Raw genomic sequence first — 23,508 nt, forward strand, 5'->3', positions numbered from 1 at the left:
AATTGGTAATTTTTTCATAACATATTTTGATTTAATAGAATTTCCCAGTATTGGCCAAAAAAGTTCCCAAGGATTTTCCAGTGTGGTTTCACCTTGTCATTGGTGCAGTATGGAGAGCCCCGCAAAGACAACATCTATTTGTTTGAATGGACAAGAAATCAATTTTCTGTGTACACATTGGTATACATGTAAAAGAAAACTTGACAGTTCGAATTAAAATAGTGGCACTGTCTGGGCAAAATTTCCCTCATAGTCATAGCACACTGAATGATGTATACCTGTCGTCATTAGCCAAGTGCCACTGTCTGGGCAAAATTCAGCTATTAGTCATAGCACACTGAATGATGTACACCTGTCTTCATTAGCCAAGTGCCACTGTCTGGGCAAAATTCTGCTCTTAGCCTGCAAAAATATAAGACGTTAAAACACGCATTTCACTTCCATCTGCTGGGTTTTTTTCTGCTCTTTAAACGGGAGGAATTGATCATGTGTTAATAAGTGAATCATGGAGGGTTAGTCATGCACATGGCTGATTACCTATCTCTGTGATAATATTTCAGCTTGAGACAATCGATTCCCTTAGCGAATCTATAGTTTCTGCATTGTCAGATACTTAAAAAATCATAGAAAATTACAATTTAATCAACTTGCATAGCCAGAAATAGAGAAGACTTGTATTAAAGATACATTATGGGAGATTAGATAAAGAGCTAGCAGTTCTCACTATAATAGTTAAAAACTAGATGATGTAAAAGGTATTTGCTGAAAATTTCAGTCAAATTGATCCACTCTGAACCGAGATTTTAGCGATTGAATTTTCGGCCCAGCCCTCGATCATCATTACAAAAGTCGGTACGATAATAAAAACATAGTCTTGATTATCCATTTCATGATTGAATTATGATTGGAAGTCAAATAGGAAATCAGAACCTAATCCAATAAACATCGCTGACTAGCGATGACATGGAGAGTTGATATGGTCTGGATAAGTTAATTAATGTCTAATTAATAATTTAGATAACATTTCAGGCCTAAAGAAAGACCGGCAATAGGCAGATTTAGCTCTTGCATAATGTATGTTTAAAGGAATGAACTTACAATAGTGGGAGATAGAAGAGACTTGTACCGTATTAAAGAATTTTTTTCTGGTGTTTTACAGTGGAATTTGATGACATTTCAGCTCGAGACAACTAATTCCCATAGCGGATCTATATTCTCTGCATTGTCAAACGCAAAAAAATCTTAGAAAATTACAATTTAATCAACTTGCAATAGACGGAAATATCAGAGACTTGTACCGGTCGTATTAAAGAAGCAATTTTTTCTGGTGCTTTATAGTGGAATTTGATGACAGACATGGAAATTAAAAAGGAACTTAAGTGTCATCCCAACTTAATTCTGTGACTATAAAACTGAATCAATTTACAATTAAAATTTGGATTTTTTTCTCATTTTATTTTTGGATTAATTTATTTTGACTAGAACTAACAATAGTCATAGATACCATATTAAAAGAGTGTTCATTTTTTTCCAGTGCTTTATTTCATTGCAAACATGGAAAATAAAAAGGAACTGACCTAATTTGTGTCGAGTGGACATTAAACCCCATTTCTCTCTCTCTCCCCTTTCATTGGTTGCTTCCAGGGGTGGATCCCAGATTTTCAGAAAGGGGGGGGCGTGCTGCCCCCACTTGGGAGTGCGAAGCCCGTCCCTTGATGGGCGGACTGACGGGCAATCAACCAAGTCACCAACTGACTCGTTTCGGATTAAATTACAACGGGGATCACTACCTTTTTTAAGTATTTTTGTTCTCCTTAACCGCGAGAATATATGGGGCAAAATATTGTTCGCGTCCACAAAAAATAGGGGGCGTGCAACAGGTGGGCCCCCCACCCCTACCTGGATCCGCATCTGGCTTCAAATTTTAAATAATTCTTTTTCCAAAAGAAATAAGAAGAAATATTTGTACAGGTGTTCCCAAAGAACAGAAAATCAAAGTAGTTTGGCCTTACTCGTACCTTTTATTGGTTGCTTGAAATAGACGAGACTCAAAGTCCCATTCATTTCCTCTTGTGTTGTTTATTAGTAGAATATCCCCAGCTTCCATGCTTGGACATATTATCTAGCGGAGACAATTAGATTAGTTGAATTAGACATATAAGGAGTTGGCATATCGCTCCTTTACAAAGGTCAACTGTGTCCTTTTCAATATCTCATAGAATATTCCATCTACATTGAGAACATCCTAATCTGGAACACATCCGTTCGTAGTCTTAATATGTCTCCTTCATTAGGCCATACAAAAAAAAATATTCTGTTTCTCTAATACTCCCATGTCTCTTGGAAAGGGCTGCATGGCCTGTTTTTATTTTAAAGGAACATCATGTAAATATTTTTATTCAGTTACATGTAGGAAGCAAAAATATGTGTACGCAACCCTACTAAATGTTACTGGCAATCATGAATGACCGCAATCTAATTAAAACACAGATCTTATATTGTTTCTTATAAAATTTCGTTTTACTTGTCTTTACTACACTAGGATCTGGAAGAGTTGTTATATAACGGGTGTTCTAGTTGATGTGAGGAATTAGCCAATAAAATGGTCTGTTGCGGCGAGTTCTTGGCTTGCTCTGCACGGAACTGTGGGTAAACCTCTAGAAACATTCTCACTGATTGATTAATCAATGTCTGACATCATAGGGTCAAAAGTCGCTTGTATGATCCCTGACACAACCTCCCAGTACAGGGCTTGCCACGAGACGCGAGTAATTACTCGCGCGCACGCTCCGCTCGCGTAAAACCAAATTTACGTGAGTGATTAAGTACTCGCGCAAATATAAAAAATAATTAAATCAGAAATAATGGAATATCGTAATAAAAAAAGCCGTAAACAATTTGTATGCCTTCATATTGATGCACTATTGCGCACGCGGCGTGTCTTTCCAGTGCTACCTGTTGTTATTAAAAATACATTGAGACGCGTATTGCCAGGCGGTTTTTAAGCAGATGTCCTTTGCCGTGTCTGGATAATCAAAAATTGAGCGGATGTTGTCGTTTCTATAGCAGTTCTTTCGATCCTACATCTTTTCTGCAAATTGATGGGATTGAAATTGTGTTGCCTGTTCTTTTACCTTTCTAAGCTTTACCCGAATCCCCTCAGCACGGCAACGATGGCAAAGGGAAACCCAGTTTCCCTTGCAACGTTCTTGTCATGGGAAGACGATTTACAGAATTCGTTTAGATAAATAAAAGAGTATGCATTGCCATTGTGTGTGAAATAGCTTTATTCAATGTCCGCTTCCACCGAAGTGACAAGAGCATTGCCATTAGGCACATGAAATTTAAATGGCTACTCACGCACATCATTCTGCGTGAGTAAATACATGTACTCGCCTCACTCGCGCAAGTCTATATTTGTGTGAGTAGTCATCTACTCGCCTCCAATTTGCTCGTGGCAAGCCCTGCAGTACATCTGGTCAGATCTTCATGTAGTGTAAGCCATCGAAAGTATAAAAAACCGAAGCGAAATATAAAACTGTATTTTAATCCGATTGGAATGACACTAGGGGGATGCTCAATTGAACGTTTCAGAATTTAATTCTGTCAAACCCCAAAATAGTGACAATCCAGTGAAAATGGGGATTTGGGGCTAGAACGCATGCGTGGACTGCATATGAAAATATCTCAAACAACCATGACAGCTGAAACATATTCTTTGTACTTAATTATGTCACGATGCTACTCACACCAACTCAGTTGTCGGGACTGACAGAACTGTGACGGGACTGAATTCTACGCCACACAATTGTAATCCCCGATATAATTATACACCACCTCAGTTGTTGGGACTGACAGAATTGTGACAGGACTGAATTCTACGTCACACGATTACAATCCCCAATATAATCATACATTCCTAGAAAAGAAATGAAATGAAATGGGGTTTAACATCCTAAGACCTACACTTATATCGAATTCGAACTGTCAAGGCATCTTTTACGTACACATCAATGTGTACATGGGACCTTGGTTTTTCGTCCCATCCAAATGACTAGACAACTTTCCTTGTCAGGTCCTCCTTCCATCATCACTGACAAGAGGAACCACGTCTGAAAATCTGGATGAACTTTCTCGGCCAATGCAGGGATCGAACAGCCGAACTCCAGACTAGCGAGCTAGCGTCTTACCCACTTAGCCACTGTGATCCCCCTTTCCTATAAAAGACTTTGGATGGATTGTCGAAGAACCAGAATATTTTTTTGTACGGCCTGGAAATAACGGTTTTAGATGTATACCTGACAAAGTGTCAGGCACTATTGAAAGATTACCTGCCATTTTCAACTTAGTGTCGCACAATATCAATAAAAAAGACAGATCGTCGGTGCTGGACATATTGACAGGCACCAGAGATTTAGTGCCTGACAAAGCCTGACATTGTCTGTGACAGGTGCCTTATTTCCAGGCTTGACAGTATGGCCTTATTGAACTGTTCTTCATTAACAACTGTGTTGAAACACCAGATTGGAGGAGGATTGATATGGGATTATAGAAGCCAAGTCATTTCTGTGTCCAAACGAGTTAAAATAATTCTATTACCTTTTTAGGTTGTGTTTCTAAATCTGGGCTAATCTAGTATTTGTTTATAGAAATGGAAATCTAATCTGGTGTGCAGGATACATTATTACAGATTTTCTCGGATCAATGGGGAAATCCCAATTAGATTTCAAGTCTGAATATTGTTGCACTATGTTTTTTGAAGAGACCTTTGTAATTCCTGTGATTTGTTCCTACCCCTAAAGACTCCTGCGCCTAGTCATATATACTTGACTCATTTTTTCACATACTGATTTTTCTTATGTACCGGTATTATAAACCTGTAACGGTAAATCTCTTTGATCTTTAGGGTATATTCTATGCCCGGAATAACTTGAGGTCTGAAAGTCGGGGGGGCTGTTTTGGTTATATTTGGGGTTATTCTTCTGAAAGTCTTTCTTTAAACCTGTAACGGGTTATTCTTACAGGGTAAGTTTTTTTTTTTTCCATAAGAAAACATGATATAAGGTTTTTCTTGCGGGAATTCTGAGATATTCTCATCTTGCGTACATGTAAACATAGACGGTTTATAAGCAAGATAAAGTTCTTGACTTCGGTTATGCTGGGGAAGAAAGATTTCAGAAAAAACCCTTGACAGAAAAACATCGGCCTACCGGCCTCGGTTTTTCTTTTTCTCAGGTTATTTTCTTCAGTCTTTCTTTCCCCAGCATAACCTCAGTCTCGTGCTTTATCCTAAACATATCCTTAAAAAAATTCCTTTTAAGATAAAGTCGAGTACACAATAAATGAATTTGGTATTAGTTGTTAAAGATACATTATGGAAGATTAGATAAAGAGCTAGCAGTTCTCACTATAATAGTTAAAAACTAGATAATGTAAAGGGTATTTGCAGAAAATTTCAAATTGATCCACTCTGAACCAAGAATTTAGTGATTGAATTTTTGGCCTTGTAGGATAAAAAAAAAAATAGTCTCGATTATCCGTTTCATAATTTAATCATGAATGAAAGTTGAGCAGCAAATCAGATCCTAATCCAGTAAATATCACAGGCTGGCGATGACATCGAGAGTTGATTATGGTCTGGATAAGTTAATTGCTGTCTAATTAATAATTTAGATAACATTTCAGGCCTAAAGAAAGATCTGAAATAGGCAGATTTAGCTCTTGCATAATATACGTTTAAGGTTTTTACGTCCCAGGGGTAAGGAACTAGTAAAGTGTGGGGGAGGGAGGGCAGTAGCGGATTATCAGTGAGGCTGATGAGGCTGCCGCCTCAGGCCCAAAGATTTTGTAAAAAAAAATTTTTTAGACTTGTCTGATACGATTAAAAACGCATAGACAATGAATGTTAGGGGGGTGGGGTTTAGGCCCAACGGGAATCAACATAGGCCCTGACCCGAAATTAATTTGGCCCACGCCATTTTAAATAGGCCCTATTGTTTGGAGATCTGATCTTATTTTTTAAACGTAGGCCAACAATGTACGTTAAATCCTTGTAAGTTTTCGGTTATGTCTTGCTTAATATATTGTATCCACGTGCCGTCATTTATGGGCATATAAAGTTACATTACGTTTTTAATGTTAGCAACTACCTTGGCCCTAACTTTAAAAACTAAATAGGCCCTCCAGCAACTGCTGCCTCAGGCCTTGGTGGGGCTTAATCCGCCACTGAGGGAGGGTCATAGAAAGATCTATAATATAATAGGCAGTTTTAACTCTTGCATAATGCCTGTTTAAAAATTTATCTTCAAGATTAGATAAGCTCGAGCACACAATAAATGAATTAGGCATTAGTCATTGTGTTGTTAAGTCACCTTATCTAAAGTGGGTTTTTTTAAAGACAAAAAAAAAGATAGAGTACATGCAATATTTAAACCTCCACATAAATGATAACCCAATAAATAAAGATGGTCACTGAACATTGATAAGACATTTGGGTCATATAGAGAGGTATTAAAGATACATTATGTATGATTTAGATAAAGAACAAGCCGTTCTTGCTATAATAGTTCGAAAGTAGATGATGTAAAATGAATAATTTGAAAATTTCATTCAAATTACTCTATTGCAAGCGAAGATATTAGCCTTTGACGGTTTGACAGATGTGTGCAATAATTTCAACCACCTTACTGGTTGATCGAAGCTAAGTCTCGGTCCTCCATATTTGATTAAATCAAAGTATCACTGAAACATTCTAATCTATTTAATATCGGAGAAATCTGATGCCATCGAGAGTTGATTAGGGCTGGATCAATTAATTAATGTCTAATTAATACTTTAGAAAACATTTCAGGCCTAAAGAAAGACCTGCAATAGGCAGATTTAGCTCTTGCATAATGTATGTTTAGGTATTTAGTAATTGAAGATATTAACACAAGGTACAATTTTATGGATATACAATTACTGAGTTTAATACTAACCGACGTTTCGACGAGGATACTCTCTTCTTTATCAAGAGAGAGAGAAATGGGCTTTAATGTGCACTCAACACAAATTAGGTCATTTTGGGACTAACTTCTTTGATAGGGATTTAGCACTAGGGACCAGGTATCATTCAGATTTGATGAAAAAAGGAAAAAAACTGAGCTTACCATCTATAATCTAATACACATATTCAGTTAATAGATTGCCATGCAGAAAGTGTTAAAATACCATCAAGATTCATCAAAAACCACCCAGTTTGTGCTTCCGTTTAGTTTGACATTGGTTGTCTAGTTTATGAAACTAAATGGTCATAAACTGGATGACCAATATCAAAACTAAACTAAATAGTCATAAACTAGATGACCGATGTCAAAACTAAATGGTGTTTCTTAAACTAAACGGTAGCACAAACTCGGCGTTATTTGATGAATCTTGATGGTATTTTAACACTTTCTGCATGGGAATCTATTAACTGAATACATGTATTAGATTATAGATGGTAAGCTCAGTTTCTTTCCTTTTTTCATCAAATCTGAATGATACCCGGTCCCTAGTGTAGAAATTGAACATATTATGGATACACAATTTTATGAAATGAAATGGGGATTAACGTCCTACTGTTTTGCTCCGAACTGGGCTAATGAAGACGGGCATACGCCATACAGTGTGCTATGAGGGAAATTTTGCCCGGACAGCGGCACTACGGCCTACTCTTATATCGAATTCCAACTGGAAGGGAATATTTAACGTGCACGCCAATATGGACACAGGACCTCGCTTTTTCGTCCCATCCCAACGACTAGACAGCTTTCCTTGTCAGCCCCTCCGTCCTGCATCACCAGCAAGGGAGAACCACGCCGGAAAATGCAGGGATCGAACACCCGACCTCCAGGCTAGCGAGACACAATTTTATGGATACACAATTATAATGAGTTAAATACTGTGTGAAATGAAATAATTGATTAACAATTATTGGATGTTTAAGAAAAAAAATTGATTAGCAGTTTCTCTTGATTGAAAATCAAATAAGTAAATTTTTACTGTGTTGTATTGAATCATCTATAAAAGCCATAATATCTACCGGTATATAATTAAAGACTTGTTATTTATTTTTATGCTTTGTAAATGTGGTTTCTGCTAATCAAATAAATATTTTTGTTTAGCAATGGCAATGATGCGATACCCATTAACATATTCCCCGCTTAAAGATACATTATTGGAGATTAAATAAAGATTTGGCAGTTCTCACCATAATAGTTACAAACTAGATAATGTAAAGGGAATTTGCTGAAAATTTTAGTCAAATTGATCTACTCTGAACCGAGAATTTAGCGATTGAATTTTGGGCCTAACCTCGATAATCATTACTGAAGTCGGTAAGATAAAAAACATAGACTTGATTATCCATTTTGTTTTATTTAATCATCAATGATATGATCGTTGAGTAGCAGATCGGATCCTAATCCAGTAAATATCGCAGGCTAGCGATGACATCAAGAGTTGATTATGGTCTGGATAAGTTAATTAATGTCTAATTAATAATTTAGATAACATTTCAGGCCTAAACAAAGACCTGCAATTGGCAGATTTAGTTCTTGCATAATGTATGTTTGACGTTAGCTAAGAAAGCATGGTTTCCCCCCTTGTCAGTGATGCAGGATGCATTTTAAGACTTCATTTTAATATATTTTAAACGTATGACTTAAATAAATGCAACAATCACTTTAAAGATTTTCTAGTATGTGTAGACTGCCGAGGAGAATAAAGATGAAATTGATGAATTTGGAGTTCAGAGAATCAATTAGATCTCAATCATTCCAATAAAGATATTATCACTTAACTTTATTTACCATCTTTTTTTCGATTATTGGTGAACGAGAAATATACCTTGAAGTCATGGAATTATTTGTGTGCTTCGCTCCTTGATTAGTATGTGGTACTGATAGTTGGAAAAATTTCACTGATCCACTTATTGAATGTGACAACAGTCAGGTACTCTTGAGAATTGAAAGATTTTCTCATGGCTGAAAATAGTCCTGGAGTTTCTAGCATTTGTTTGCCTCTATATTACAATGTATTATTTTTTCATGCTCGACATTTAGTTGCCATTACATATTGTATTATTATTATACAGGGTGTGGGTTGGGTGACCAAATGGTATAATGCATGTACTTTAGCTCATAAGGTCTGTCATTGAGTCAAGTGGCGTGGTTTCAAATCTTCACTTGTATGTGACAAGGAGTCGGGTTGCCTGTCCAACCTCATGTGTTTCTCCGGGTCCTTTTGGTTGTCTCCCATTGCTAAAGACTCCTACATTCAACAATATGTAGGAGGGCTTGGATGGCCAAATGGTTAGCACGTGCGTGCTGTATCATAAGGCCTGTCATTGAGTCAACTGGCATGGTTTCGAATCTCCTGTTGTACATGACATGGAGTAGGGTCGCTGTCCTACCACGTTGGTTTTCTCCAGATCCTCCGGCTTCCTCCCACTGCTAAAGACCCCTACGCACAAGCGAATTATTGAAATAAAATTAAACCATATGTTAGTCCCGAAATGAGCTAGTTTATGTCAAGTGGACGTTAAACCCCATTTCTCTCTCTCTCTCTATCTCTCAACAATTTGTTAGTCCCAAAATGACCTAGTATTTGTTGACCAATTTCTCTCTCTCTCATTCTCCTCCACCAAGACATGCATGTATTCATATTTCAGCACCTAATTTTGGCATGTACAGTTATATAGACAAATTGGCTATTATTTCCTTCAATAGAGAAGACCAGCCATCAAAGTTTGTTTTATATTTCTGGAGATCATCTTGACAAAATACCTTTTTTAAAAAAACTAAATCTTGATTGATTATCAATGTGCCTGCATTGTTTTATAACAAATGGCTTATTTCAATCAGGATTTATATGTTACTTTCGGTAAATTATATTTTAAATTCTTTTTTTCCAGAATGTGCTAGAAAATGAAAGACTCCTGAGAATTCAGAATTTTTCAAAGTTTCTACAAGAAAAGTTGACATTAATTAAGGCAAATCTTGTAGTCAAGGATCTAAAAAGGGTAACATTGAGTGCATTAAAGGAAATGTTCAAGAGTGACAAGGTGGCGTTAAGCTTTATAAATACGGAAGGAGATAAGGATTCAGGGAGAATGTATAACAGTTGCAAGAAAAGGATTATATGATAATTGATGGCTGAGCAACACAAGCATTAAAAGGATTTTATGTACATGTATAAAGCATATCATTATTCTAAGCTACTTGTGTTCAGTTCAGATAAGAGAGTCTGTGGCGTTACTCAAAGACATTTGACGTTAAAAAATTGTGACACGTCAATTTGAACACATTCTATATGGGAAGAAATTGGACGTTAAAAAAATTGTGACACGTCAATTTGAACACATAGTATATTGAATTTAAGAGATGTTTCGTAATTCAACGTTGGCTCCTAATAGAAAAATTATCCAGTGACAGTTTTTATTTGATCAAATTGGATGTTTTGATATTGTGCTTATTACCAGCAATTGAATATTGGATCTGTGTAACTGTAAGTGGCTTTTGTTAATACGGCCAAACCATTTTAATTTTTTTAGTTCTTAGTTCTTCGAGCTCTTTTTCAATGAATAACCCACTCCTTTGTTGCATATGATGTGTAATTTAAAATTTCAAAACTTAAAGGGGGGTTGGATGGCCGAATGGTTAGCACGTGCGTGCTGTATCATAAGGTCTGTCATTGCGTCAACTGGCGTGGTTTCGATTCCCCGCCTGTACGTGGCAAGGAGTAGGGTCGCCTATCCAACCTCGTGGGTTTTCTCCTGGTCCTCCGGTTTCCTCCCAATGCTAAAGACCCCTACGCGCAAGTGAATTATTGAAATAAAATTAAAAACTATATGTTAGTCCCGAAATGACCTAGTTTGTGTCGAGTGGATGTTAAACTCCCATTTCTCTCTCTGTCTCTCTCTCTCTCTCTCAAAACTTAAATATTCGGAATTAAAAGGCTCTGAATTAGTCTTTTTCCTGAAGAACAGAAAATCAGTAAATGTAGTAAATTTATTTCTGTGTAAACAAGGAGGAACTGTATAGTTATTAGATCTTATGATTTAAAGGCTCAATACCACTCGTGTTGTAACTGAATAATATGTCCCAATCTTTATTCTAGTCAACAAATTGTACTAGTTTACAATATTCCAATTAAATGATGATACAAATTTTATCTTAACACACCTAATTTAAAAAATTGGAAAAATTCAAGTAAATGATTTGAAAAGCCTAACGTAAACCTTTTCAAATATGACTTGGATTTAAAAATATTTTCGAACCCTCTGGACAAGTAAAATAGGATGTAATGGATAATTTACACAACAGGTAGGACACTTAAACATCTAATACTTTGAATAAGGCTATTATTTATTTTCTGGAGCTGTCAAGCCAGCAAGAGTGTTATTGTCCCTTTAATATGAATGTGAGAGTTTAGATAATATTTCCAGCTCTTTAAAGTGGCTTTTATTAAAGGGGATTTATGGGAGATTAGATAAAGAGTTGATTGTTTTTGCTATAATAGTAAAAGATAGAATCTGATAAAAAATTCCAGTCAAATTGATCCACTCTGAACCGAGATATTAGATTTTGAATTGTATGCTACACTCGATCATCATTACTAAAGTCGGTACAATAAAAAAAAAAGTCTCGATTATCCATTTTTACTTTAAATTATTTTTCAAAAAATGTATTCCAATCCGCTAAATATCGCAGACTAGCGATGCCATCTAGAGCAAATCGGAACCTAATCCTATAAACATCGCAGGCTAGCGATGACATCGAGAGTTGATTATGGTCTGGATAATAATTTAGATAACATATTCCAGGCCTAAAGAAAGACCTGCAATAGGCAGATTTAGCTCTTGCATAATGTATGTTTAATAATGTAATAAATGTATTTCAATGTGTAGGTAGTCCCTTCATAAACAAGAAAAAACTACATACATAGAACTTTGAATTTGAAATGAAATGAAATGGGGTTTAACATCCTACTTTTCAGCATCAACTGGGCTAATGAAGACGGGCATACATTACGATATGAGGAAAGTTTTCCCCAAATTCCAACTGTCACAGGTTCTTTTATGTAAACACCAGTGTATATACAGGATTTTAGTTTTTCATAAGTGAAAATGAATAGGCCAAAGTTAGCAGGTTCTTCACGTAAAATGAATTTAACCCTTTTTGGACTGATATTCCTATTCGAGATTCACCATAATATTGTAGTTTGTGAGAGATTCCCGTATCGCTTAAAGGGACCCGATTTTAACCGTCTCAGAAATAAAAGCCTGTGTACGTATGAAATTTAAGTGCCAATATATAAAAGAATGGTGTATTTACCTTGTTTAAAGATTTCAGCTTAAAATAATGAGTCGTTTCGACGTGAACCTCAATACAACTTATCCGGACATGTAACCCATTTAAGATTCACGGTCAATTTTTTCGTAGGGTGACTCTATTGCCGTTCCTTTAGAGGTCTATACAGTGCATGACCCATGTACTGTACTTCATAACGAAAGGTTAATTTCACCTACACATTATTTTATAAAATAAAAGTCTGGTTTTATCTAGACACCGTATAATACAGCTTGTCACACCGCTCTCCGTTTCCAGATGAAGACTGACGGGTTGAAGTTGTTTGAAAACGTATCACGTATATTGAGTTAGTTCCTTGCCCCTAAGGTGGAGGATTTTAAGAGTTTTTAACACAAAATTAAGCAGTTTTATTCTCCAAAGTATAATCAAAATTGGCCCTTTAATAATGCCTCCGTACTTTAAGGACTGCCCTAAAAACTGCCCAATATATCAAAAACTCCTGAATGATAACATTGGACATCCTGATCAAGTGAATAAGATGCTGGCTCGCTAAAACGGGAGGTCCCATGTTCGATTCTGGTGTTGGTCGAGAAAGTATGAGATGTGGTTCCCTCGATATGCAGAACGGAAGGCCTAGCAGTATTGTAGTTTGCAAGTTCTTCTGTAGCAATCAAACGATGCATAAGGACAAGATATTTTTATAATGACATTCAATAAATCCTGTTCAGTTGCTTTTCTTGATGTCTCGTGCGCACTGTATCATAAGGTCTGTCATTGAGTCAACTGGTGTGGTTTCGATTCCCCAGTTGTACCTGACAAGGAGTAGTGTCTTCTGTCCAACCTCGTGGGTTTTCTCTGGGTCCTCTGGTTTCCTCCAACTGCTAAAGACCCCAACGCGCAAGCGAATTATTGAAATAAAATTGAACCATATGTTAGTCCCAAAATGACCTAGTTTGTGTCAGTGGACTTAAGCCCTCTCTCTCTCCCTCTCCCCCCTCTCTCTCTCACTCTCCTTGATGTCTGAAATTATACATTGCTATTAAGTTGGCATGAAGAAAAAGTCTAAACATATTTTGCTGTAATACTTTACTGATGATTTAAAAACTTAAGCAACAAATTGCACATAATAGCAAATTACTTGAAATTGCCCATAGTTTGCAATAACTTGATACAAGAATTATTAAAGATGCATTATGTAAGAGCTACATCTGCCTATTGCAGGTTAGCGCGTGCATGTTACATCATAAGGTCTGTCATTGAGTCAACTGGCGTGGTTTCCATTCCCAAGTTGTACGTGACAAGGAGTAGGGTCGCCTGTCCAACCTCGTGGGTTTTCACTGGGTCCTCCGGTCTCCTCCTCTACAGCTAAAGACCTACTGAAATGAAATTGAACCATGTGTTAGTCCCGAAATGACATAGTTTGTGTCAAGTGGATGTTAAACCCCATTTCTCCCTCTATCTCTCTCTCTCTCTCTCTCTCTCTCTCTCTGAAATGTTATGTAAATTATTAATTAGACATTGGTTCACATGACAACCCCATAATCAAATCTCTAGGTCATGGGATCATTTAGATATTAATGGATTAATAGAACCCTCTTGTCATTTAAAATTTAACAATTAAATTTATAATCGAGACTTGGTTTATTATGGTAGCACTGGTACTTGACAATCAGGACTATATTGTTTAAAACTTCAAACACTCATGGGGGGTTGGGTGGCCGAATGGTTAGCACGTTCGCGCTGTATTATAATGCCTGTCATTGAGTCAACTGGCGTGGTTTCGAATCCCCGGTTGTACGTGACAAGGAGAAGGGTCGCCTGTCCAACCTAGTGGGTTTTCTCCGGGTCCTCCGGTTTCCTCCCACTGCTAAAGACCCATACGCGCAAGTGAATTATTGAAATAAAATTAAACCATATGTTAGACCCGAAATGACCTAGTTTGTGTCGAGTGGACGTTAAACCCGATTTCTCTCTCTCTCTCTCTCTCTCTTTCTCTCTCTATTTATTTATCATTATCTATTTTGGAACTATTATAGCAAGATCGGCCAGTTCTTTTTCTAAATCTTACATAATGCATCTTTAAGTGTTTTGTGAAACTTTCGTTTTTATCAGGAGCTTAATGCGCTCTCTCTATTATGATATCAGGAACTTCTGTGGGAATGAATAAAATAAACAAGAGTTTTAACCGAAAACATAAAGCATCTTAAAGTATTTTGTGAAACCTTTTTTTTTCTCTATCAGAGGCTTAATATTCTCTCTATTATTTTAACAGGAACTTCCGTGGGAATGAATGGAAAAACAAAGAGTTTTATCCGAAGACATCTGATTTTAAGACGATTGTGAGCTGATCGAGTTGTTTTGAGTCTCAGTAGTGTCAGCAGTATTGTTTTGTCAGTAAATTGTGTGGTGAAAAGGAAGATGTGAGAATCAAATAGAGATTCTTTGAACTCCAGGATCAATATAGAGACAGTGGGAAAGATGTGGAACGCTACATTCTTGCTTTAAGACAGAGTTGTTTAAAAATATATTACTCTTTTAAACTTCTGTCATTTGAATCAAGTTTGAATATCCAGTTTCCACAGAGTTATTTTTGTGTTGGAAGAAGTTGAATTGTTACTAAAAGATAGTTTGTTCTTTTTGTAGCATGTTAACCCCTGTCTGAGAATATCTGAATTAATCTCACAGACTATCAGATTTACGTGTTACCGGATACACACAATATTAAGGATTATATGGCGTAGAGAAAGAATTAATTCCAAAAAAAATGTAGTGTTTGGAATTATTTAAAGTAAACACATTCTATCAGAATTACACGTTACTGGACATACATCATATTAAGGATTGAAATAATATGATATATACGGAAAGATATAATTCTAGAAAAGGTGTGAAGGTGTGAAATCCCTTTATAATAGATATCACAAAGACAAATTATTATATGCATCCTGTTAGGAATATTTAAATTAATCACATAAACTATTGAATTGCGTTTTACTGGACATACACAATAATTAGCATCATATAGTCTTTGGAAATTTAATCCCAGAAAGGTGTGAAGGTGTGAAATGTGAAATCTCTCCTTGATAATAGATATAACAAAAAAATTTTATTATATAAATTCTGCTGGGAAAATTTAAATTAATCACAGAATATCAGAATTACGCAGTACAGAAAGAATTTAATTCCAAGAAGATGTGAAGGTTTGAAATCTCTCCTTTATAATAAATATCACAAAAACCATTTATTATATGAATCCTGCTGGGAAAATTTAAATTGATCACAGAATATCAGAATTACGCATTGCCTGACATACACATAATATTAAAGATTAAATGGTATACAGAATGTTTTAATTCAAGAAAGAATGTGAATTAATGGTGACCTCGCATCCACAATATTATGGATTTAAGTTATATGGTGTATGGAAATATTTAATTATAGAAAAGGGGTGAAGGTGCGAAATCCCTTTATAACAAATATTACAAAAGCAGTTTAATTATATACAACCTGCTCATTGTTAGCTGTTTAACTGCGGTTAGAATGGAATATGGATTCAGTAATTGAACCCTGCTGTTGATCAAAAACAGGACTGAAATGTTCTGTATTTGAAGAATATTAATTAGCCATTCACTCAAATTAAGCAGTTGAGAATCATGTATTAAGTAAAAGAAATAACGTGGAATACATTGAAAAGGGATGATTCGTTGCAGTCAGCATAGAAATATTAAATACAGTGGAAATTATTGGAGCAACAACTGACAGTCTGATATGTCAGAGTGTTGCATATCCATAACATTGTCATTTGCTTAGACAGTTTGCAATTTCCTGAGAAAAAAAATCCTCAGAAATTATTTTAAAGATAATTGTGTGTCTAATATCCATAACATTGTCATTTGCTTAGACGACAGTTTCCTGAGAAAAAAAACCCTCAGAAATTATTGACAGTGTGATATGTCAGAGTGTTGTGTCGCATATCCATAATATTGGCAGTATCTTCGACGACAGTTTGCGATTTCCTGAGAAAAAAAAATCAAATTTTCTAATATTTGTGTAGTGTTGTGTATAACAAACAGGGTCAATTGTGTAGAATTGCTCTTCATGTCCCAGGTTCCCCTTACCCTGGACGCCGATGACAACGAATACAACTCAACATATGAACTACGAACCAAGATGGCGTATTATTCTCAAGTAAATAATAGTCAACTTCCTCCTAGAAACTATCGCAAACTGGGTTTGTGCGAAGTTGCTCACATGGTTATGCGGGTGGAAATCCGCACCATAGAGTTCTGGCGTGCCGTGATTTCCGAATGTCTTGGAACAATGCTTTATGTGTTTTTGGGATGTAGTTCCACCCTGACTTGTGGTAGAAGCATTGACCCTAGCAATCAAGTCGTACTTGTTGCTCTGTGCTTTGGATTTACGCTCGCTACGTTGGTCCAGTGTTTTGGACACATTTCTGGCGCTCACTTCAATCCAGTGGTGAGTCTTGTGATGGCGTTAACATGTAAAGTGACTCCGTTAAGAGGAATTATGTATTCTATAGCTCAGTGTGGAGGGAGTATAGCAGGTGCTGCATTGTTATATGGGTAAGTATTGAAGAGGGGGGGGGGATCACGGTGGCTAAGTGGGTAAGATGCTGGCTCGCTAGCCTGGAGGTCGGGTGTTCGATCCCTGCATTGGCCGAGAAAGTTCATCCAGATTTTCCGGCGTTCTTCCCACTTGTCAGTGATGCAGGACGGAGGGCCTGACAATTACAGCTGTCTAGTCCTTATGATTATATGAAAAACCGAGGTCCCGTGTATACATTGGAATGCACGTAAAAGATCCCTTGGCAGTTGGAATTCGATATAAGAGTAGGCGATAGTGCCACTGCCCGGGCAAAATTTCTCTCATAGCACACTGTATGGCGTATGCCCGTCTTCATTAGCCCAGTATAGGAGCAGAACAGTAGGACGTTAAACCCCATTTCATTTCATTTCATTGAAGAGGGGTTCACTAGTCCGCGGGTTCACTAGTCCGCCACTATAAGAAATACTATAAATATGGGTATCAAAAAAAACTAATCCGAACCCTAACCCTAATAATACATGTAGATATCGGTGGACTAATGAACCCGCAGACTAGTGAGCATTCCTCAAGTATTGCTTCAAGATAGGGTGTTACACCATAAAAAAGAAGGGTTGCACCATAAAAAAGGGGTTGGGTGCGCCAACACCATAAAAAAAAGGGTTGCAATATGTGGGCGAATGGTAGGTTGCCCCACCATAAAAAAGGGGTTGGGTGTACTTGATAACGATAAGAGAATACTTTTTTTGGTAATTAACAAGTTAGAAGAATTATGTATTCTATAGCTTAGTGTCGTGGGAGTATAGCTGCTGCTGCATTGTTATACATGTATAGTGGAGTCAGAAGGACTTACGACTTAGCACTTAGGACATACATCGGTCCTTATATATTATTACTACAGGTACTTTAAAGTTTGAGTAAGTGCTCCTTATATGTTAACAGTACAATATTGTAGACAGCATGCTCCTGATGAGATGTTATACTATTGACAGGTAATTACTGCCACCACCAGTAACCAGCTAATATATTTCCTACTGTTATAGAAAATCTAACAATTTCATTTCCGTCACATATGTGTCTCCAACCTTATTAACCGTAATCATCATTATCTATCTATGAAGAGGAAGGATGTATATTTTCAAAATACAGATGTTATGTTCTGATGTTTTGTTCCTTTGAGATGCTCAGAGGAGCCAAAAAGGGTTTTGTCAACATGTTATTGATGTCACACATTGACGAGATCATTATAAACAAGCATGTGTGTCAATTGCAACAGTTGATTAATGACTTTGTCCTTCAATTGTACAGCACATGTTTTCCAGATACAGATGTTAGGTTTAAAGGACGTAAGTCCGTAACTCAAAATCGTGTACCATAATGCGCTTCAGCCCCAGTTGTATTGAGAGACTCGAGGGACGAGGCTAGACACATTGCACCAAATCAAATGGAGTTATGTAGACTAGAATAACTAGACGCTAGAAATTTGCACTCGATTGAGATTGCTGACTTATTTCGCGGGACATAACTGATTTGAAATTGGAGTAAAAACGGAAACCATTAAATGTAAATCAGTTTATATACATTCATATTACAGTATTATATGCGTTGCGACCCACTTTTGTGAATTTCTAGGTCCCAAATGTTAGCGATTTAGCTCCTTTAACTGTTTTTTTTCCTTAGGGATGCTCCAAGTTGATTAATGACTTTGCCCTTTAATTGTATAGCATATGTTTTCCAGATACAAATGTTAGGAGGGGAGAGGGGGTGGATAGCCGACTGGTTAGCATGTGCACGCAGTATCATAAGGTCTGTCATTGAGTCAACTGGCATTGTTTCGATTCAATGGTTGTACATGACAAAGGGTAGGGTTACCTGTCCAACCTTGTGGGTTTTCTCCGGATTCTCCGGTTTCCTCCCACTGCTAAAGGCCCCTACAAGCAAACGAATTATTGAAATAAAATTGAACCATGTGTTAGTCCCGAAATGACCTAGTTTGTGTCGAGTGGACGTTAAACCCCATTTCTGTCTCTGTCACCAATGTTAGGTCCAATTATTATTTTTTTATTTTTTTATTTTTATCCTTTGAGATGCTCAAATAATGCAAACAGGATTTCATCAATGTATGAGTCTCCTGTTCTCTATTGATATCATATGTACGCATTCAAGAGATCATTATAATTTCGTACAATACATTAATGACTGTGTCCTTCAATTGTTTAGGGAATCACGGTGGCTAAGTGGGTAAGACGCTGGCTCGCTAGCCTGGAGGTCAGGTGTTCAATCTCTGCAAATTTTCCGGTGTGGTTCCCCCTTGTCAGTAATGCAGGAAGGAGGGCCTGACAAGGACAGCTGTCTAGTCATTCGGATGGGTCAAAAAACCTAGGTCCTGTGTACACATTGGCGTGCACGTAAAAGATCCCCTGACTTTTTGGAATTCAATATAAGAGTAGGCCGTAGTTCCGCTGTCCGGGCATAATTTCCCTCATAGCACACTTTGTATGCCTGTCTTCTTTAGCCCAGTTCGGAGCAGAACAGTAGGAAGTTATAACCCCTTTTCATTTCATTTCCATCAATTGTTTACAAATACATAGAAAAAAATGATCAGAATATTCATGGTATATTTTGAATTGGTGATCTCCAGTGCCAACCTCCGAATCAGCAAACTTCTTGCATGTAATTAGACTCCATTCAGTTGAATAAATCATTATTAAATAAATACACAGTTTTTCAATAGTTAATCTTGAGTAGCAATCTGAAAAATAGCACTGATGTCAACCAAAGCACTTAAACATAATCAAAAGTTCATTCAGTATTATTGAATAAAATATTCAGTTATTCAGTGGGTCATCTTGAGTACCAATCACAAAATCAGCAGTGGAATTCAGTGAACTACTTACATGTACATTGTACATGTGATCAGAGATTCATTCAGAAATGTAAAAACTGACAGATTCACAGCAAAATAAATGGTATTTATAACATCCTACTGTTCTGGGACAAAGCAAAAACAAGCTCCTGTGTACATACTGGCGTGAACATAAAAGAGTCCTTCACAGTTGAAATTCGATGAAGAAATGCCACAGCCCATTGAAAACTTCCAACATAGCTCGATTGGCGTAGAAAAGTAGGAAAATTGAATGAAATTAAATGGTGTTTAACGTCCTACTGTTCTGCTCTGACTGGGTTAATGAAGACGGGCATACTCCATACAGCTAATGCATGCCATTACCTCAATCTGGTTAAAACACAGATCCTATTTCATTTCGCTTTTGATAGTTCAAAATTTTGAAGGATCTGGAAGAGTTTTTCATTGTTACATAACAGGTGTGCTGGATGGCGTGAGGGATTGTTGCATAATGGACCAATTTTGAAAGCGAATTCATGTTTTTTATTTTCAATATTGTGAAAGATATTGAGTTGGAGGTTTAGCTCCTTTAACATGGGGAGGGGGGGGGGCGAATGGTTAGCATGTGCACGCTGTATCATAAGATCTGTCATTGAGTCAACTGGCGTGGTTTCGATTCCTCGGTTGTACGGACAAGGAGTTGGGTCACCTCTCCAACCTTGTGGGTTTTCTCTGGGTCCTCCGGTTTCCTCCCACTGCTAAAGACCCCTACGCGCATGCGAATTATTGAGATAAAATTAAACCATATGTTAGTCCCGAAATGACTTAGTTTGTGTTGAATAGACGTTAAACCCCATTTCTCTCTCTCTTTAACATCTGTTCTGGTATCTTTTTGTTAATGATTTCATTATTCGTAAAGCTCATTGCTCTTGATGATTCAATTGGAAGCTTTAGGAAAGAAATAAAAAGTATGGAACAATTAAATTGTCAGTGATGATGAAAGATTTGAGAACAGCTGCTATCATCAGTAGTTTCTTGTTGTTGTAATTAAAGAACTGTTTCAATCAATGGACTTCTATTCTTAATGAGAGAGAGAGAGAGAGAGAGAGAGAGAGAGTGTGTTTTACATCCACTCACAAACTAGAGAGAAAGAGGGAGAGAGCGAGAGAGAGTGTTTAAGGTCCACCCTACACAAACTAGGTCATTTTGGGACTAACATGGTTCAATTTTATTTCAATAATTCGCTTGCACATAGGGGTCTTTAGCAGTGGGAGGAGATTGGAGGACCCAGAGAGAGAGAGAGAAAGTGTTTAAGATCCACCCCACACAAACTAGGTCATTTCGGGACTAACATGGTTCAATTTTTATTTAAATAATTTGATTGCACGTAGGAGTCTTTAGCAGTGGAGGAAACCGGAGAAAACGCACTAGGTTGAACTGGGGAATCGAAAATTCTGGGCAGAATTAGAAAGTGTAGAAAGAATAAAAATGAGAGAATGTACGAACTATTTCCATTTTCGTTTTCTCTTATCAAGTGACATTCAATTACTTTTTTGAATTGTCAGATATCCTATCATAGTATCACATAACAACTTTTGGTCTTCAAAGGAATTGCTAGTGAGCAGAAATATGCCTGTGAATCTGCTATCACTCATTACTTTTGCTTTCATCCCTTCGGTTTCTTGAAAGCTTCATTACGCATCTATCGTAAAAATGATCTCTGTGTTAAAAGTTTAACCAGCTCTATCACATATGTGATAATGATTGACACCAATATTGTCCTATAATCTCTGTGTTAAAATTATATTTGGAACCTTTTGAACCAGTTCTATCACATATGTAATAATGATTGACATCAATATTGTCCTTTAATCTCTGTGTTAAAATTATATTTGGAACGTGTTTAACCAGTTCTATCACATATGTAATAATGATTGACATCAATATTGTCCTTTAATCTCTGTGTTAAAATTATATTTGGAACCTTTTGAACCAGTTCTATCTTATATGTAATAATGATTGACATCAATATTGTCCTTTAATCTCTGTGTTAAAATTATATTTGGAACGTGTTTAACCAGTTCTATCACATATGTAATAATGATTGACATCAATATTGTCCTTTAATATATCATTGATTCAAATCTATTCCGTTGTCATTAGTTACGTTAAGATACAGATGTATATTTCGCTTTGTTTTTTTTATACTTTCGATGGCCTACACTACATGAAGATATGACTGTTTGTAGTGGAAGGTCTCGTCAGAGGAATTACGAGCGGCTTTTGACCCTATACCCTATGACGTCAGACATTTCATGTTTCTGTTTACCCACAGTTCTGTGCACCTTTAATGTGAAAAACTCGTCGTAACAGACCGTTTCATTGGCTAAACCCTCACATCATCCACCACAAAGTGAGTTATATAACTCTTCCAGATCCTAGTGTAGTAAAGACAAGTAAAACAAAATTTTGAACTATAAAAGACGAAACGAAATAGGATCTTTATTGTATTCAGATTGGTTAAACCCCATTTCATTTCATTTTCGATTGCTTGTTTCTTTATTTTAGCAGGATTACTGCACCGTATTAATAGCCTTATGCCACCCATCAGATGATGTTTGAAGTATTGCACCCAATGGTATGTTCAAATTCACAATGATCTGAAAAATGTGAAAAAAACGCATTAATAGGATATTTTATTACCTCATTCAAACAATCTCGTTAATTTTGTTGCGTTCAGATAAACGTGATTCACTGAATTGAGTTTATGGTAATGTTAATGTAGTCATAGAATTTATTGATGGAACAACCAGAGATTTCTTTCATTCTCCTATTTTTTATGATTTAAGATGGGAAAATGAACGAACACTGTAGTTGAGTTGGTGGAATTGGGAATTTCTTTCATTCTCTTATTTTTTTATGATTTAAGATGAAAAAATGAACATTGTTAATGACAGTTCCTGTATTCTATAGCAGCGGAATGAACAAAATAAAATTACAATAAATATTGGATTGCTTGCAAGCAACAAAAATAAACACAAGTTTACAACGCCACAGAGGTTTGCCGAGTGCTTTCAGCCATATAATTAACAATTGTGATCAATGGCCTTAGCTTTTAAATTGAGTTCAAAGTTCATCTGTGATTTATACACTGCAGCTTGGTTTATTACAAGCAATTCAATGGATACAAGTGCAATGGTTTGGATATTGTAAAAGAGCAAATAATGCTGAACCTTTAGAGGAAATTGCTGTTAGAACAAATTTCATTTCTACATTATTCATTTCTTCAACTGGTTTTCAGAATTTCAATTAAGCTTAGCAAAATGTGATATAGGCCCAAGAAATGAAATGAAATGGGGCTTAACATCCTAGTGTTCGGCTCCGACTGGGCTAATGAAGACGTGTATATACCATACAGTCTGCTATAAGGGAAATTTTGTCCGGACAGTGGCACTACGGCCTGCTTTTATTTAAAATTCCAACTGTCAAGGACTCTTTTATGTGCAGACCTGTGTGTGCATGGACCTTGCTTTTTCCGAATGGGGTATGATAATAACTTTTGGGCAGTGGTGTAATTTGGGGCAGTGTGTGTGTGTGTGGGGGGGGAGGGGCACCATTTGCTATTTTGAGAGTATTTAACAAAAAAGTGTCTACTGGATATACCTCCCTTGCCCTTTTGAAAATTTTGCATACATGACTGCTTTTGGGATTCCTGAACGCAGGACCTCGGTTTTTCGAGTAAGTTTAAAAAACAATTACAAGTGT

The 23,508-nt window shown here is 36.6% G+C and overlaps 1 protein-coding gene across 2 annotated transcripts in view; it reads left to right on the plus strand.

Moving 5' to 3' along the window:
- Positions 1-23,508, plus strand: part of LOC126808858 (aquaporin AQPAe.a) — an 87,516-nt gene that overhangs the window by 19,444 nt on the left and 44,564 nt on the right. For both annotated transcript variants that reach the window (XM_050533905.2, XM_050533906.2), the window contains exons 2-3: positions 9,935-10,527; positions 14,605-16,918. In XM_050533905.2, coding sequence (XP_050389862.1) covers positions 16,431-16,918 — 488 coding nt within the window. In that variant the 5' untranslated portion in view covers positions 9,935-10,527; positions 14,605-16,430. The remainder of the gene's footprint in view (positions 1-9,934; positions 10,528-14,604; positions 16,919-23,508) is intronic.

Source organism: Patella vulgata, chromosome 1 (genome assembly GCF_932274485.2).
Source record: "Patella vulgata chromosome 1, xgPatVulg1.2, whole genome shotgun sequence".
In the NCBI taxonomy this organism is placed as follows: domain Eukaryota; kingdom Metazoa; phylum Mollusca; class Gastropoda; family Patellidae; genus Patella; species Patella vulgata.